The following is a 16,282-nucleotide window of genomic DNA, read 5'->3' as shown; positions in this document are numbered from 1 at the left end:
CTGGGGATCGAACCAGCGTTGCAGAGGCTGCAGGCAGCTTCGCAACCCAGAGCTCAACTGCTGCGCCACTGGGGAGACCCTCTTTATTTTTTTAAATTTGAAACTGGGGTGTTGCCTAATATTGTTAGACAATATCTGTTATCTTTGTACAGGTTCTTGTCATCTTCATATTCCATCTGCTGGACATAGAGGTAGCTGGAAATAAGCAAGTGCTGCTGAGACTCCTTAATACCTTCTGATATAATCATTGGTTAGGTTTTATTCCCTTTTTATATAAGCAACAGCTTTACTCATATGACAGAATATTTAAAAAATTTAAAAATCAGAAAATTAAAAAAAAAAACACCCATAAGCCCACCATCCTAAAAGTAGGATTAAATCTTAAATCTTTTGTTGTGTTTTCTTCAAATATAATTTAGTGCTCAACATTTCTGATTTGCAATAATATACTGATTAACAGAATGCCTTGGGGCTGGATTTTCAAGGGTAGTCTACAGTGAGAAATAAGCAAAGGCCACGGGCAGTCCTTGAAATCCCCAAAATCAGGGAGTAAAAAAGGGCATTTTAATTTCCTCAATGACTAAGCGAAGTTTGAGGTATGTTCTATCGTCCCATGCTGCAAACACATTTTTGGTGCTTCATAAGTATTTTCCTGTGATTGATTAGTGTTGAGTCATCTTGGTGGAGCCACATAAAGAGAAGGTAACCACGCCCAGCTACTTGTGCTGTACTTGGTCTGTTTAAACAGGTCTGTGTCATAAGAAGACTGTGATTATAATGACTCTCTCAGAGGTTGGCCAGAGACTACTGCATGCTTTGATAAACATCAAACCCTGGAGAAATGCATAAGAAATCTTAGGACAATCTCTGTATATTTGTACACACATTTACATTCTCTAACAGAAAAGAACTCCCCCAGAAAGACTACAAAACAAGCCTAGTAGTCCAGCAATGCCCCTTTCTTCTCTTAATTCAAAGGACCACTAGAATAAGGAATCTTCAAGGGTAGCTACTTTGGGTACAGGTTTGGAAAACTATTTTGACTTTAAAAGTGGAATGGTACGATTCTGAACCATGATGAGATAAAGGATAGTTTGTTGCATACTATACCATTTGATGGGTAGACACAGGACTTTGCACATCTGCTGCTGTGGCTACGACCTTTCCTGATAGAACATTCTTCCTTCCACCCTATCCGATAACTCCTGCATTCATTTTGCCTCTTAATTTTTTTATAATTACTCACGATCACCCTTCTTCTAAAGAATCACCTTCAGGAAATGGCTATAGCTGAGAGATGTCTCCCTAATTTAGAGTGTTCGTGGGGTAAAGGGAGAATGAATCATGAGGAGTGCTGGGAGAACGGTGTGTGCTTCTGAGACTTGGAATCCTGGAGGTCTGCATAATGTGGTGATTTGAAATACTAACCCCTTGTCTTAATTAAAGGAGGAGATATAGGATAAGAAATCATCTATGCATGATTTTCTCTTAATGGGGTTTTTTTTAAGTATTGTCTTCCCTGTCAACTCTCCCATATATGCCTCCCTCCAGATGCAGTGCTTGCACTGTATTTTCTGTTCTGAAGAATGAGTCTACTCTTTTTCTGAATTAACTATTCCTACCTCTGCTTTCTCTGCGGTAGTACTGGTAATAGGATTCTATAATTGTTAACTGTCCTCAACTTTATAAATTGACATTATAAATCTTGAGGTTTGTTAAGAGGAACAGTATCTTTATTTTTCTTTGTACTGGTATACTGGTGATGCCTAGCACTGTACCGGACATGATGTATACATTAGAAATATTTGGCAAAGAAAGTCTGCTAGAAAGGAGTTACAACATGAGCTAAATTGGTGTCATTTTCAAAGGATCTGAGAAATTACTCAAGGAGATAATTGACAAAAACTTCCCAAGCATGAAAAAGGAGACAAATATAGACATACAAGAAGCAAGAAGAACACCCAGTAACCACAATGAAAAGAAAACTACAGCAAGACACATAATAGTAAAGCTTGCAAAAGTCCAAGACAAAGAAAAAATAATAAACTGGCAAGGGGGAAGAAACAGATAACTTATAAGGGAAAATCAATCAGGTTAACCTCAGACTTCTCCAAAGAAACACTAAGGGCAAGAAGAGAATGGAGTAATATATTCAACAAACTTCAAGACAGCAAATGCCAACCAAGAATACTTTACCCTGCAAAGCTCTCCTTCCTCTATGAAGAAAAAATATGGACCTTATCAGGCAAACAGAAACTCCAGAAATTCATTACAACTAAACGCCCACTCCAAAAAATTCTACAAGAAGTCCTAAAGCCAAAACCAACAGAGGAATTATCAAGAAGAACAGAATAAAGCAAGGAATAAAATCACAAAAAAGACAAACAAAATGGCAAATACAGATGCCAACATATCAATATTAACTAATTGTAAATGGATTAAACTCATCAATAAAAAGACACAGAGTAGCACGCTGGATTGAAAAACAAAATCTATCCTTCTGCTGTCTCCAGGAAACACATTTAACCACCAAAGATAAACACAGACTGAAAGTAAAAGGTTGGAAAACAATCCTACAAACAAATGGATCAAAAAAGAAGGTAGGAACAGGTATAGTTATATCAGATGAAATAGACTTCAAATTAAAAAAAGTAAAAAGAGACATAGATGGACACTACATTATGATCAAAGGGATAATACATCAGGAAAATATAGCACTCATCAACATATACTCACCAAATGAAGGAGAACCAAAATATATTAGACAGTTATAATCAGCTCTGAAAATGGACATTAAAGAAAATACATATATAGTGGGAGACTTCAACACCCCACTCTCACCAATTGACAGATCAACAAGATGAAAAATAAAGACACTAGAGCCCTAAATAAAAACAGAACTCATGAACTTAACAGACATCTATAGAACGCACCCAAAACAATCCAAGTACACATTTTTCTCAAGCGCACACAGATCATTCTCCAGAATCGATCACATACTGGGCCACAAGACAAACATCAACAGATACATGAAGATCAAAATCATTCCAACTATCTTCTCCAATCATAAAGGCATCAAACTAGAAATAAATCATGAAAAGAAAACAAGGAACCCTCCCACTTCATGGAGATAGAAATCCACACTACTGGAAGACCACTGGACTAATGAGGAGATCAAAGAAAAAATTTAAAAATACTTTGAGTTGAATGACAAGGAGGGCACCACTTTCCAGAATGTATGGGATGCAGCAAAAGCAGTAATAAGAGGAAAGTATATAGCAATACAAGCTCACATCAAGAAATAAGAAAGAATTCAAAGAAACAACCTAATCTTACATCTCAAAGAGCTAGAAAAAAAACAACAAAAAAATCATAAAGCCAGTAGAAGAAAGGAAATAATAAAAATCAAAGCAGAAATAAATGAAATAGAAATTAAAAAAAATCCAAAAGATCAATGAAACCAAAAATTGGTTCTTTGAAAAAATAAACAAAATAGACAAACCTCTAGCCAGATTCACAAAGAAAAAAAACAGGAGAAAACACATATAAATAGGGTTATAAATGAAAGAGGAGAAATGAATAAATGTTATAAATGAAAGAGGAGAAATCACAGCAGATTCAGTAGAAATCAAAAGAATAATCAGAGATTACTATGAACACTTATATGCAAACAAATTCAACAACCTAGAAGAAGAGATGGACAAATTCCTAGAATGATATAATCATTCAAAGCTGGACAAAGAAGGAATAGAACACCTAAACAGACCAATTACAAGCAGTGAAATTGAGGCAGTAATCAAAGCACTCCCCAAAAACAAAAGCACAGGCCCAGACAGCTTCACAAATAAATTCTACCAAACATTCAGCAGTGAATTAGTGCCTATCCTGCACAAACTCTTTCAAAAAATTGAAAAAGAAGGAATACTACCAAATATGTTCTATGAAGCCCACATTACACTAATACCAAAACCAAACAAAGACATCACAAAAAAAGAAAATTATAGGCCTATCTCACTAATGAACACTGATGCAAAAATCCTCAACAAAATCCTTGCCAACAGAATCCAACAATGCATCAAAGGAAGCATACACCACGATCAAGTGGGATTCATCCCAGGGGCACAAGGATGGTTCAACATAAGAAAATAGATCAGTGTAATCTAACACATCAACAAAAAAATAAAAATAAAAACCATATGATCATGTCAATAGATGATGAGAAATCATTCGACAAAGTCCAACATCCATTTAAGATGAAGGCCCTTGAAATTCTCGGGATAGAAGGAACATACCTTAACATGATAAAAGCCATATACAACAAACCCACTGTGGTGAAATGCTAAAGGCCTTTCCTTTAAGATCAGGACCAAGACAAGGATCTCCTCTCTCACCACTGCTCTTCAATATAATACTGGAGGTCCTAGCCAGGGCAATAAGACAAGAGAAAGATATACAAAGAATGCAGATAGAGAAAGAAGAAGTAAAACTATCACTGTTTGCAGACAATATGATAATATACATAGGGAACCCTAAAAACTCCACAGAAAAACTACTAGAAATAATCAACCAGTTCAGTAAAGTAGCAGGATACAAAATCAACATGCAAAAATCAGTAGCCTTCCTATACAAAAACAATCAATCTGAAGACGAAATCAAGAAAACCATCCCTTTTATAATTGAAACAAAAAAAAATCAAATACTTGGGAATAAACCTAACAAAAGAGGTGAAAGAAAATTATGAAACACTGTTTAAAGAAATAGAAGACACAAAGAAATGGAAAGACATCCCCTGCTCATGGATTGGAAGAATTAACATTATTAAAATGGCCATCCTACCAATAAAAATCTATTCCAATAAAAATCTCAATGACATTCTTCAAAGAAATAGAACAAATATTGATGAAATTCATATGGAACCACAAAAAACCACAAATAGCCAAAGCCCTATTGATGAAAACAAAGGAGAAAGGAGGTGTCACACGTCCAACCTTCAAGCTATACTACAAAGCTATAATAATCAAAACAGTTTGGTATTGGAACAAAAACAGACACAGAGACCAATGGAACTGAATAGAGAGCCCAGAAATAAAACCACACTTGGGGCCTCCCCTGGTGGCGCAGCTATTGAGCACTGGGTTGCGAGGCTGCCTGCAGCCTCTGCAGCACTGGTTCAATCCCCAATCACCGGCGAGGGTCCCACAAAAAAAAAGAAAAGAAAAGAAATAAAACCACACTTATATGGTTATATGGACAACTGATCTTTGACAAAGATCTGGCAAGGGATGTAGTGAAAAAGGAACTCTCCTACCTTGCTGGTGGGAGTGCAAACTGGTCCACTATGGAAAGCTGTATGGAGGTTCCTCAGTCTACTAAAAATGGAGCTTCCATACGACCCGGCAACTCCACTCCTAGGGATCTACCCCAAGGACACAAAAACATTGATTCAAAAGACCACCTGTACACGTATGTTTATTGCAGCACTATTTACAATAGGTAAAACCTGGAAACAACCCAAATGCCCAAAAATAGATGACTGGATCAAGAAGATGTGGCATATATACACAATGGAATATTATTCAGCAATCAACAAGGATAAAATCATGCTATTTGCAGCAATGTGGATGAAACTAGAAGGAATTATACTTAGTAAAATAAGCCAGAAGGAAAAAAAAATATCGGATTGTTTCACTTATAGCAGGAATATAGGGGAACAAATAAGACATCAGTGTAAAAAAATAATAATAGTACAAAACACAACAAAGCAAGAACGGACAATTATAAATCAGAGACATCCTGCAGGGGAGGAAGAGGGAGAGGGGTGAGAGGGAGGGAGGGAGGAGCACAGGGGACTGAGGTGATGGTGCATGGATGCATTGGTGAAGGAAACTGTGGGGGTTACACCTGAGGGGGTAGAGGGGAAGCAAATAGTTTTTAAAAAATGAACAATGATGTAAAACATTTAAAATTTAAGAAAAAAATAAGACAAATAAATTGGTGTTATTTATTTATTTTTTTAAGATTTATTTATTCATGCATAAAAGAACGAGGGTACAGGCCAGAGGTGCAGGGGGTGAGAGTATTCACCAGAGACAGTGGGAAACAGAACAGGCAGACTGACCAAAACACACTGCTGAGGGGAGCAGTGGGAGAGACAGGAGGCGTCTGGGGCACCATGTGGGTCAGCTCCCCGGCTGGGATCGAACTCTAGCTGCAGGAGCTGCCCATAGCTTCCTAGTGCTAAGACTTAACCCCTTGTGCCACCAGGAAGGCCCTGTCATCTTTATTTATGACAAGCAAGATGCTAGCAAAAATTATATTTTAATTATACCAGAAGAACCATTGGTTAAATCAGCCCAAAGAGAGACCTCCTTTGTTGCCCAGCCATGAACCCTGAAATTCATCTTTTCAATCATTTCAAAAGTTCATTGATTCCAATATCTAAGGCTTTAAAGAGCCATTTTCTACCTTCTCAAATTCTTAATGTTTCTGTCTTTATGGGATATGTTCTAATTCTGTTGCTCCTCCTTGAACCACTTCCCACTAATTAAAGTATAAATTGATGTTTTTATATTAGGAATAAGGAGGGAAAGCATTTTATTATGTTCTTTAGAGTATTGAGCTGAATTTATCCATGAAGGTATAGGAGGTTTAAATATATAAGAAATGTGACTGAATTAATAATCCCATACCCTTATTCTTCCACTGTGGGTAATGGTTATTTCCAAAGTTTACTCAATGCCCACCTGCTGCCTACTGGGAAGTGATTGCATATAAAAACAGAGATTGGATCCAGGGCAATATTAATTATGCTGTGGCCATAGTTTAGGCAATCTCAAACATTTTGAAAACAGATAATGTGGAGGTTCAATAAAGAATTTTCCAAAGGATTCATCAAGGATTTCTTTAATGAGAAAGCTTCCCTTTTATATTCAAATTATAATTTGAGTCAATATTAAGAAAATATATGCAGTGTTACTCAAGATGGGGAAAGAGATTATAAAATCCAACCTGATGTAAGTGAGGATAATTCTTTAAGTATAGACATATTTCGCCCAAGAGACTGAAAGCACTGTTCTAGTAAGCTAAGCAATCCTTTAAACACACACACACCCACACGCACGCAAACACACACAAAATGAGTGATTACCTTTTTCTACAATTAGGGCAAAAATACCTAAGTTTAGAAAATATCAGACAGTAAATTCATTGAAATATCTGGAAAATTTATTGAAAGAATTATTTAAAAGATAATGAACATGAAACAACAGAGAGGCAGTGATATCTGGCCCTGTGCCATTCAGCTTTTTAAGTGAAGATACAGCACGAATGCTTATAAAATTTGAGACTGATTCAGTGCTAAAGATGATAGCTAATTGTTTATTTTAATGTCCTTCAGCCTTTCTCCTTGGAATAAGGGCTGCTCAGCCCCCCAAGCGTTGTAATTTTCACAATGGACCTTAAGCTTCCTTCTGTTTGATGACACTTTTGCCACTAACATACTTTTGCCACTAGCAATAAAAGTGAACTATGTACATTTAATGATTTTTTTCCCAGAGAATAAGACTTTGAATTACCTACTATTCAGTCCTTATTTAGTCAAAGTTGTAGCAGCAACACCTCCAATATTTATGATTGCCAAAAAATATGTATCCAGTCTTACAAACATACCAGATTTTATCCTTGGAAAAATTTAGATCATCAGGGCCTCCCCGGTGGCGCAGCGGTTGAGCGCTGGGTTGCGAAGCTGCCCGCGGCCTCTGTGGCGCCATTTCGATCCCCGGCTGCTTCCCGGCCACCGGAGGAGGGTCCCACATGGCGCGCAGACCTCTCCTGCCGCCCGCTGCTCCCCTCAGCAGTGTGCTTCGGTCCTTCTGCCTGCTCTGCTCCCCGCTTTGGCTCTGGTGAATTCTCTCGCCCTCCCGCGCTTCTGACTGTACCCAGTGCATGTATAAACAAAACAAACAAACAAACCAGCAAACAAATAAATAAAGCATGCCTCTATAAAAAAAAAAAAATTAGATCATCATTTTGTCAATTACTTCATTATTTATTCCACCAATTGCAACTGACTTCCTACCATGGTCCAAGCCTTGTGATGGGCACTAAGTATAGAATGTGAATGCAATAGATAAAGTTCATACTCAGCAGCGTCTGGGCAAAAGAAGGCAGCACACTGGTCAATGAGCAAAAAGATAGGCAATTACAAATTTAGAAGGTGCTATACAGACAACAAATGGGGTTCTGCTTCTGTGGAAGTAAAGTGAGTAGTGACAGGCAGAGGATGTATCAAACTGATGCTTGAAACCTGAGAAGGGGCCAGCTGTGGGCAGGGCTCCAAGAAGAACATTTCAGGCTGAGGAGGTGCAGATGTAGAAAGAAGACTCCGAGGCTGAAAAGTAGAAGCTAGTGAGGAGACTGGGGATGAGGTGGGATGGTAAGTGGAGAACAGATCGTGGAGGACCTTGTGGATCAAGCAAGGACTTTGTTGCACTTTGTTCTAGATGCAAGAACTTTTGCAGGGAAATGACAAGGATCAATACATGATTTTAAAAATCTCAGAGAATGCATATTAAATCATTTGGAGGAGAGGAGTTCTCAGAGAAATTACTCATAGTGCTTTGTTATCATACCTTTATTGAATTGAAGGGTAGAGTTAGGAAACTGTACTAAGGTTTGTTTATTCTTAATGCGGACCTAAGAAATTTCCTCTTGAGGTTTAATACCTGACCATCTGTACTTATCTTGAACCACTGTTTTGTTTTAATCTTATGGATATGTTGAATTTTGTAACTGATCTGTTTCCCTTTTGCTTTATCTGATAGGAAGCTACTTTTTTAGCCATCTGCCAGAAACGGACAGAGTTGTATGGCTTGTATTCTGTGAAGTGAGTTCAGTCTTGACTTTATTATTTTCTTATTCTTACTTTACCTTTTTCCAAACTCACTTAACTATTTTATACTTTTACAATATAGACATTTTTGTTATCAGAAGAAACAATGAAGAATTAAATAGTTGGAGAAAATAAATCAGAAATTGAAAGTATCCGGTAAGCTTAGAGACCTGTTCTTAAATTTGAGAGACCATTTGTAAGTACAAAATAGAGAACACTTATCTAACAGCAGATATTATGAAGATACATGAACACCACATGGCTTAAGCACATAGATTGACTATCAAATGAGGAAATAGAGATAGCCCCCCCGCATGGCACTTAACATTGGTATAATGAGTTTCTTTTCTGTCTTCCTTAGCATACTGTTCCTTTGGGGTAGGGACCATATCATATTCACCTTTGTAAGTCCCACACTTACTACAGTGCTATGCAGGCACTTAGTCAATGTTGAATGAATGATTTATTGTAAACAAAGATTAAAAATTAAAATTAAAACCTTCCATAATCTTGACTGTAACTACACAAGTGAAATACCTGGAATGCAGGAAGCAGGCACACATTGTACCATGTACTACCATGCTTAGCCACTTTTAAAGCTCTAAGGTTAAGGTAGGAGCCATATTTCTAAAGGGACACTGACAGATCGGCGCATACACAAAAGACAGCAATTAGCTTACTGCATAGCTAGAAGTCATGTGATTTGATGAAAAGCATTATCTAGCCTATAAAGGAAAATTTCCATAAGGAACATGTTAGCTTTCTACAAACATCTGCAGTACAGACAACAGAAAAAGGAATAGATTTGTCCTTCTAATTCCAAATGACAGAATAAGAGCCATGGGTGAAATTATAAGGAAAAAATTTTTAAACAGCTCATGGTTCTCAGTGAGATAAAACTTTTCATATAGGACCTCCCCTGGTGGCGCAGCGGTTGAGGGCTGGGCTGTGAAGCTGTCCACAGCCTCTGCAGCACCTGTTTGATCCCTGGCCGCTGACGAGGGTCCCACATGGTGCGACAGACCTCTCCTGCCGAGCCCGCTGCTCCCCTCAGCAATGTATTTCATCAGTCTGCCTGTTCTGTTCCCCGCTCTGGCTCTGGTGAATTCTCTCACCCTCCCGTGCTTCTGACTGTACCCAGTGCTTGTATAAATAAATAAATAAATCTTAAAAAAATAAAAAATAAAAACATTTCATATAGATGGGTATGATATTAATTCACCGATTAATTGGCCTGACAGTGACTGGATAAGAAGATATTTAATATACTTTCTAAATCAAATATGTAAAAGCTTTATGCCCATAGTAGTTGCAATGAGCAAATGTATCCCATATAAGAATGTAGCAGAATAATCTAATTAATGAGCCTTATAACAACTCTTTGTAGGTATTAACCTGTTAATACTAACAGGTTTTGCACAGTCATGAAAGTGTTTCTAATTTTGATAGGGAACACGTGTAGGAAATCACACAGTTCCACATTTTTAAAACAATTTAGGGAAATGAAATAATTTTGGTTTGACTGTAATAGTCAGATGTAGGCCATGAGCTCAGAGCAAGGCAAGCCAGATCTGGTGAGCCGGTGAACTGGAGCTGATGTTTGGGTAACCACGGAATGAATAAGGGCAAAGCATACACTCTTTTTTTTTTTTTTTTTTTTAAAGATTTATTTTTATTTATTTATTTATACAAGCACTGGGTACAGTCAGAAGCGCGGGAGGGTGAGAGAATTCACCAGAGCCAGAGCGGGGAGCAGAGCAGGCAGAAGGACCGAAGTACACTGCTGAGGGGAGCAGCGGGCGGCAGGAGAGGTCTGCGCGCCATGTGGGACCCTCCTCTGGTGGCCAGGGAGCAGCCGGGGATCGAACCGGCGCCGCGGAGGCCGCGGGCAGCTTCACAGCCCAGCGCTCAACCGCTGCGCCACCTGGGAGGCCCAAAGCATACACTCTTGAAGGACTATAGAAGAGAAGTTAACCAAAGACAGTGGAGAGGGTTGGGAGACAAAGTAAAGGAAATCTATAGTCACTCAAAAGTCTTTGCAACAAAAACTGGACTCCAAATGGAAGGCTTAGTCTTGAATTGGGGAAGCTGAATCAGAAAAGATCTCTCTTTAAAACCTTTCAAATGCATGTTAGATACTGACTTGCGTACTTTGATAATTAGACACATGAGTAAGCCAGATACATCACAAATCAATTGGTATAAACCCACAAATGAGCTTCAGTACCCCTGGAAGGCACTGACATTAACCCCTCTATCTTTGGATTTAAGTAATTTGGAAGCATTCCTCTAAATCAGCTCTGCTTTATTCAGCTTGCCACTTGTATCTCAAAGCATTTGTCTACTTGACAGAACTACTTTGGCTCCCTCTGAGCAGTCTAAGAAGGAGGCTGGAATGCATATGAAGGAGTGGAAGGAGCAGCAGACAGATGAAAGCACAGTGAGCCATTCTTGGCTTCTGTAAATGCGCTTCTAGCTTTCTGCAGTGTGTACACAAGATTCCATTGAGCACTCATCTAGGATCATTTATCAAAAGACCTGAAAATTTTAAATACTAAAACTTTGTTGAGAGGTCAAATTTCAGAGTTTTAACTGTATTTGGAGTATTTGCATTGGGAAGAAATGCCATGGAAAAGGCAAGCAATATGGAGAGTTAGCTTTAAGGATGAAAACAGAGGACTGTCAGCTTACTATGCAAAGGATAAGGGGCTAAACAAAGAAGCAGTCAAGCTGTTTCTTCACTCCAGGTACATGGGTTGCCAGTTCTCAGTCTTGGGTTACTCCTAGGAGGACCCATGGTTCTGATTGGTTAATTAAAGGCTCCAGACTTGTAGCTTTTCCTCTTAGACACCCAGTTCTCAAGCATCACAAGCTATTAGTCATCCCACACCTATATTTTCATTTAGACAATTCATTATCATATTCAATTATATAGGATTAAGATGATTTTCAGTATATTCGTCCAAAGATTTTTTTCCTTAATCCAACTTCCCCAGCACCTTTTCAGTGCCACCATTTTCTCTTCTCTTTCCCTAATGTGTGATTGTGGAAAGAATTAATATTCATAGTCTGAGAGATAAAAAGTGACTCCATACCACAATGATATATGAGTGGGGACATTGCTTCACCTCTGGGAGTCTTAGTTTCCTTTTCCATAAAATAAGATACCACAGGGGGTTGCTGTGGATGTTAATTAAAGACATAAAATGTAAAAACCCTAAGGTCTGGCACATAGTAAGCACTCAGCAATGTTAGTTCCTAGCTCTCTCTTTATTGCTCTATTGTTTGCAATACTAAACATTTCTATATTGTTTATAAGATTCATCTATTTATCCATCCCTGAAGTAATCTGAGTAAAAACTATTCTTGATGACCAAATTAAGAAAGAGGAAAAGTAGGTGAAAACTAAAGATGGGTGCCATCATTTTCCTCCTCTTGAAAGGAATCTTAAAGGAAGCAGTTTGGCATTATCAGTATTTGGAGGATGCACTTGGGTGTGCAACACTCTCGAGTTCTTGCTCTTTCTGATACCTTTGGACAGTGAAGAGGAAGAATTCGCTTTAAAAAATGCATGAAGGACAAGCCTAGGAAAGATTATCAGCAGTTTCTTCTTTCTATATTTATTACGAACAGAACAGAATTGCCTGCTCAATGGTAATTCTTCTATCACTGGCAACAGTGATAAACAATTCAGGTTCTATAGTGATACATTAGCATAAAACGGCATTAATGATGCAGTGAAAAGACAGTACTGTTTATCTGCGTTAAGTATGGTACTTTAGACATAACAAAATAGCAAAAATATGGTGAGCAATTGCATGGACTTAAGAAAGACAAAATGAAAATAAAAACTTGCACATGACATAAGAAAGGCTGAATGTTGAAATATAGTATTTCATAGATCCCCTTATTAAGATCAGACTGATTTCCAAGAAAATTGGGGTCTAATTTTCTAAGTCATCTCTTTTTAATTAGGAAATAAAAATTCATTTTTTCTTTATTTACATTCAATTCTTGTTCTTTATTGCCATTCTCCTATGAAATACTATGTTTCATGCTGTTGTATCCATTTACAAAGAATACATATAATCTTGATATTTTGAGAACAAAATGCTTGAGATTTTTGAAAAGTATTTATGTTTTCATTATTTTGTAAAAGCAGGCTGTGTTTGTGTGAGTCTATGTGTTTTAATTTTGAGTCACCTGGCCTCAATACTTTGCAGTGCTTCTCAGGAAGAATCATTTCAATTATTTTTTAAATGCAGCCAAGTCAGCAATGAATTACTAAACATTGGCACTGGTAATAGTCAATATTTCTTTGTTATTCACAACAATAAATAGCTAAATATCATTTTCTGCTTTTGCCTCTTCTCTGTTTGGCTTCCCAGAATATACCCAAAGTTCCCCAAGTTCTATGTTTGCTCTTCTTTCTCTCTCTCTTCCTCTGTCTCTCCCAATGGGAAAGTGATAACTGCCAAGTGCCTGCCTTAAAAACATGGTTTATGGCAACGATGTCTACAGTGTTGGACTATCAAACCAGAAAAGCACATGCCCAAAAAGTGACTGACATTAACATCTCCAATAGATGACAATCAATGACTCTGAGCTTGATAAATGGAATTTACAATATAGAGCCAAAGCTTTCTACTATTACTGTCTATGCTTTCAGGATACCAGTGTTGCTAGATCTTAGATTTTTTTCACCGTTCGCAAAGGAGGCCCTGGACAAACACTTCTGATCAAATCCTAAATAAGAATGGAAAGATCCAGTAATAGCTTTTTTTCCTTTCCTACTATGATACTTGAAAATCCAATGTCTGCCTATACTTGCATAGTTATCAGAAGAAGCTCACAATGACGGTATGTTCTAGTGGACACCCTAGAGACCTGTGCTAAGTCATTCATTTACATAGTGGAAAGTTACATAAGATGGGCTGCTTCTCACAATCTGGCCAGCAAAAATTCCCATAGGAAAAGATGTGAAGTCTGACCTCTGGTAGTCACAGTAACAAGAACTGAGGTCTTAATTTGTGTCCTGTTAACTTTTTGTTGAGAGTTGCACATGACTAAGACTATAAATCCCAGGCTAGGCTATGTTTCAGATTGAGTTGGAAAAAATGTAAGAACAACTTGGCTATAATATGTTTCTTTTCAAAGAACTTAATTCATTTAGCCTCAGGCTGAGAATTCGATAACATGCTTTCCATGGACTTTATTCTGATATCAAACAATATTAAAGAGGAAAAATTCGGGGTGGGGGTGAGGGGGGTTATTTTACCCCTACATGTGTACTTGGATATGACCAAATTGAATTACTAGCAGTTTCCTTAAACACACACTCTGGTCCCTATCTCCACCCATGTCCGTATAGACCTGCAAATCTATTCCCCTGCCTGCCTGCCTGCCTGCCTGCCCGCCTGCCAGAATCCCACACATATTTTCAAGTTCCCCCAAATGTCTCATTCATTACTATCACAACCCCAGTCAAAAATGATATGGCTCCCCTGACATTGTGCTAGTGTCCTTTGAGGCAAAATGACCTGTTTATAAGGCTTTGCATAATTGTTTTATTGATCCTTAATAGCTTGTTGACAGTATATTTGCATGAATCTTTGCATTTTATAGTGATTCTCAGAAGTGCCTTAAATGTGATAGAAACTTCATATGTGTTTTGGTTCTTCGTGATGAACAATTGGAAAAATAGAAAAATTAAAGGAGAAGAGATGCTAAAATACACTTGTGAACTTTGCTTTCCCCAGTCTTATCTGTAAGAGCTCTCAACTTCTCCTGGCAGATGGTCAGGCATCTGTAGTGTATTTACTCGGGTGTTAAAGCACTTGAAGTTTATTTTTCACTGGAAAAGCTTCATTTGATTCATTTCTTTGTAATAAAAGTACTAATTTATACTCAGATGTTTATGCTTCTTTGAAGTAGCTTTCCATTTAAGACATTAATCACATCCACCTTTTACCTGGCTGTGACTGCCTTGCAGAAAACGAGTGTTTTCTCTGCCATTTATAGCCTAAAAGATCTCCTATGCCGAGGGCTTATTTTTCTTTTACAGCCTTTGCTCTTCCCCCTCCCCTCTCTCTTTCTCTTTTAACTCTTGGTGAGTGCCGCTTCTTAGGGCTTAGTCAGCTCCGAGGCATGGCCAGCACTTGCATTTGCACTCAGCATTGTGGGGGAATGAATCGTAGCTGTAGGAACAGCTTCTCTTCGGGGTTAGGGGCTGACTGTGTCCGTTCCCATTCTCTTGTCTTCCTGGGATTGGCTCGGCGACGTCACGTGAGGCCTGGGGGTTGGGATTCAGAGTTGTGGCTTTTGGCACTCCTTTTTCTTTTTAAAAATCGCTTGGTCTGTTGAGCTCTGCTGGGCTTGGTGCCTTGCTCTTTGACTGAGACTGGAGACAGACGGAAACAGCCACAGGGCAGACTGAGGTGGCAAAAGAAAATCTGCCGAGATGTTCAGTCAGGGACCCAGGACCCCAGCTTCAGGCTGCTACTATCTAAATACCATGACACCTGAGGGACAGGAGATGTACTTGCGATTTGATCAGACTACGAGACGCTCTCCTTACAGGATGAGCCGGATTCTAGCACGCCATCAGCTAGTGACTAAAATTCAACAAGGTGAGTTGCCGGTAGTGGAAGGCTGTTGTTAATCTGATTTCTGTTGGCTCTGTTTCATGCTAACCCAGTTTTTAGAATTACTGTTTTCACTTTACAACATATGGATTTCTATGTCACGCTGCACATAACTTTTAGAAATAACTTCAGGCTGCAGTTTTAAGCAAACAGTGACAGCACTTTGCTGCCACAAAACTCAACATAAAGTACACAGAAAACTTCATGTTAGGATGGTGGATCATAAATTTCCAAAACTTATTGATGTCTACAGAGCAAATGAGAAAGATTTACTCAGATTGGGAGCTTTTCTGCAGGTTCCTCATACTCTGTGACATTTAAAACTTAGACACTTGTTTATTTAATCAGGAGAGACGGTAAATCTAACTAACCTTGCCCAGATTCTTAAGAACACTCTGATGAAGAGGGGAAAAGTAGGAATTCTATCCTTAAAGTCATAAGGCTGACATCCAGACTCACATTCTCTGCCTATTTGTATGTTTGTGTCATTAGTTTCCGATGATTTGTTGATAATGTTTTTCTGGTGAAGGCTCAACGTGTCTGATAGCTTCAAAACAAATCCTGTGTCCTGTGCACTGACGCCTCAGCTTCCTCAGGCAGAGAGAGGATGTATTTATTATAAGCTGCTAGATGTTACTCTTTAGTCCCAGAAAAAAATTTTTACAGACTGAGCATCACTAAGCTCATCATTCTCCAAAAAAATAGTTCAAAGCACGCTCCTTATCTTAGGATAGGTCTGTAGAAGGTG

At 38.3% G+C, this 16,282-nt stretch overlaps 1 protein-coding gene across 12 annotated transcripts in view; it reads left to right on the top strand.

The window, feature by feature from the left end:
- Positions 1–16,282, top strand: part of STARD13 (StAR related lipid transfer domain containing 13) — a 367,001-nt gene that overhangs the window by 187,215 nt on the left and 163,504 nt on the right. For 2 of the 12 annotated variants that reach the window (XM_054701407.1, XM_054701402.1), the window contains exon 1: positions 14,894–15,519. The exons of 9 other annotated variants lie outside the window; for them this stretch is intronic. In XM_054701407.1, coding sequence (XP_054557382.1) covers positions 15,351–15,519 — 169 coding nt within the window. In that variant the 5' untranslated portion in view covers positions 14,894–15,350. Of the gene's footprint in view, positions 1–14,890; positions 15,520–16,282 lie in introns of those variants that run through there. One more of the 12 variants, XM_037527153.2, reaches the window with a different exon arrangement.

This window comes from Talpa occidentalis, unplaced genomic scaffold (assembly GCF_014898055.3).
Source record: "Talpa occidentalis isolate TD23 unplaced genomic scaffold, MPIMG_talOcc4v2.1 talOcc4.5, whole genome shotgun sequence".
NCBI classification, from domain to species: domain Eukaryota; kingdom Metazoa; phylum Chordata; class Mammalia; order Eulipotyphla; family Talpidae; genus Talpa; species Talpa occidentalis.
The sequence above is the reverse complement of the archived record's forward strand: the minus strand, read 5'-3'. Positions and strand labels throughout refer to the sequence as shown.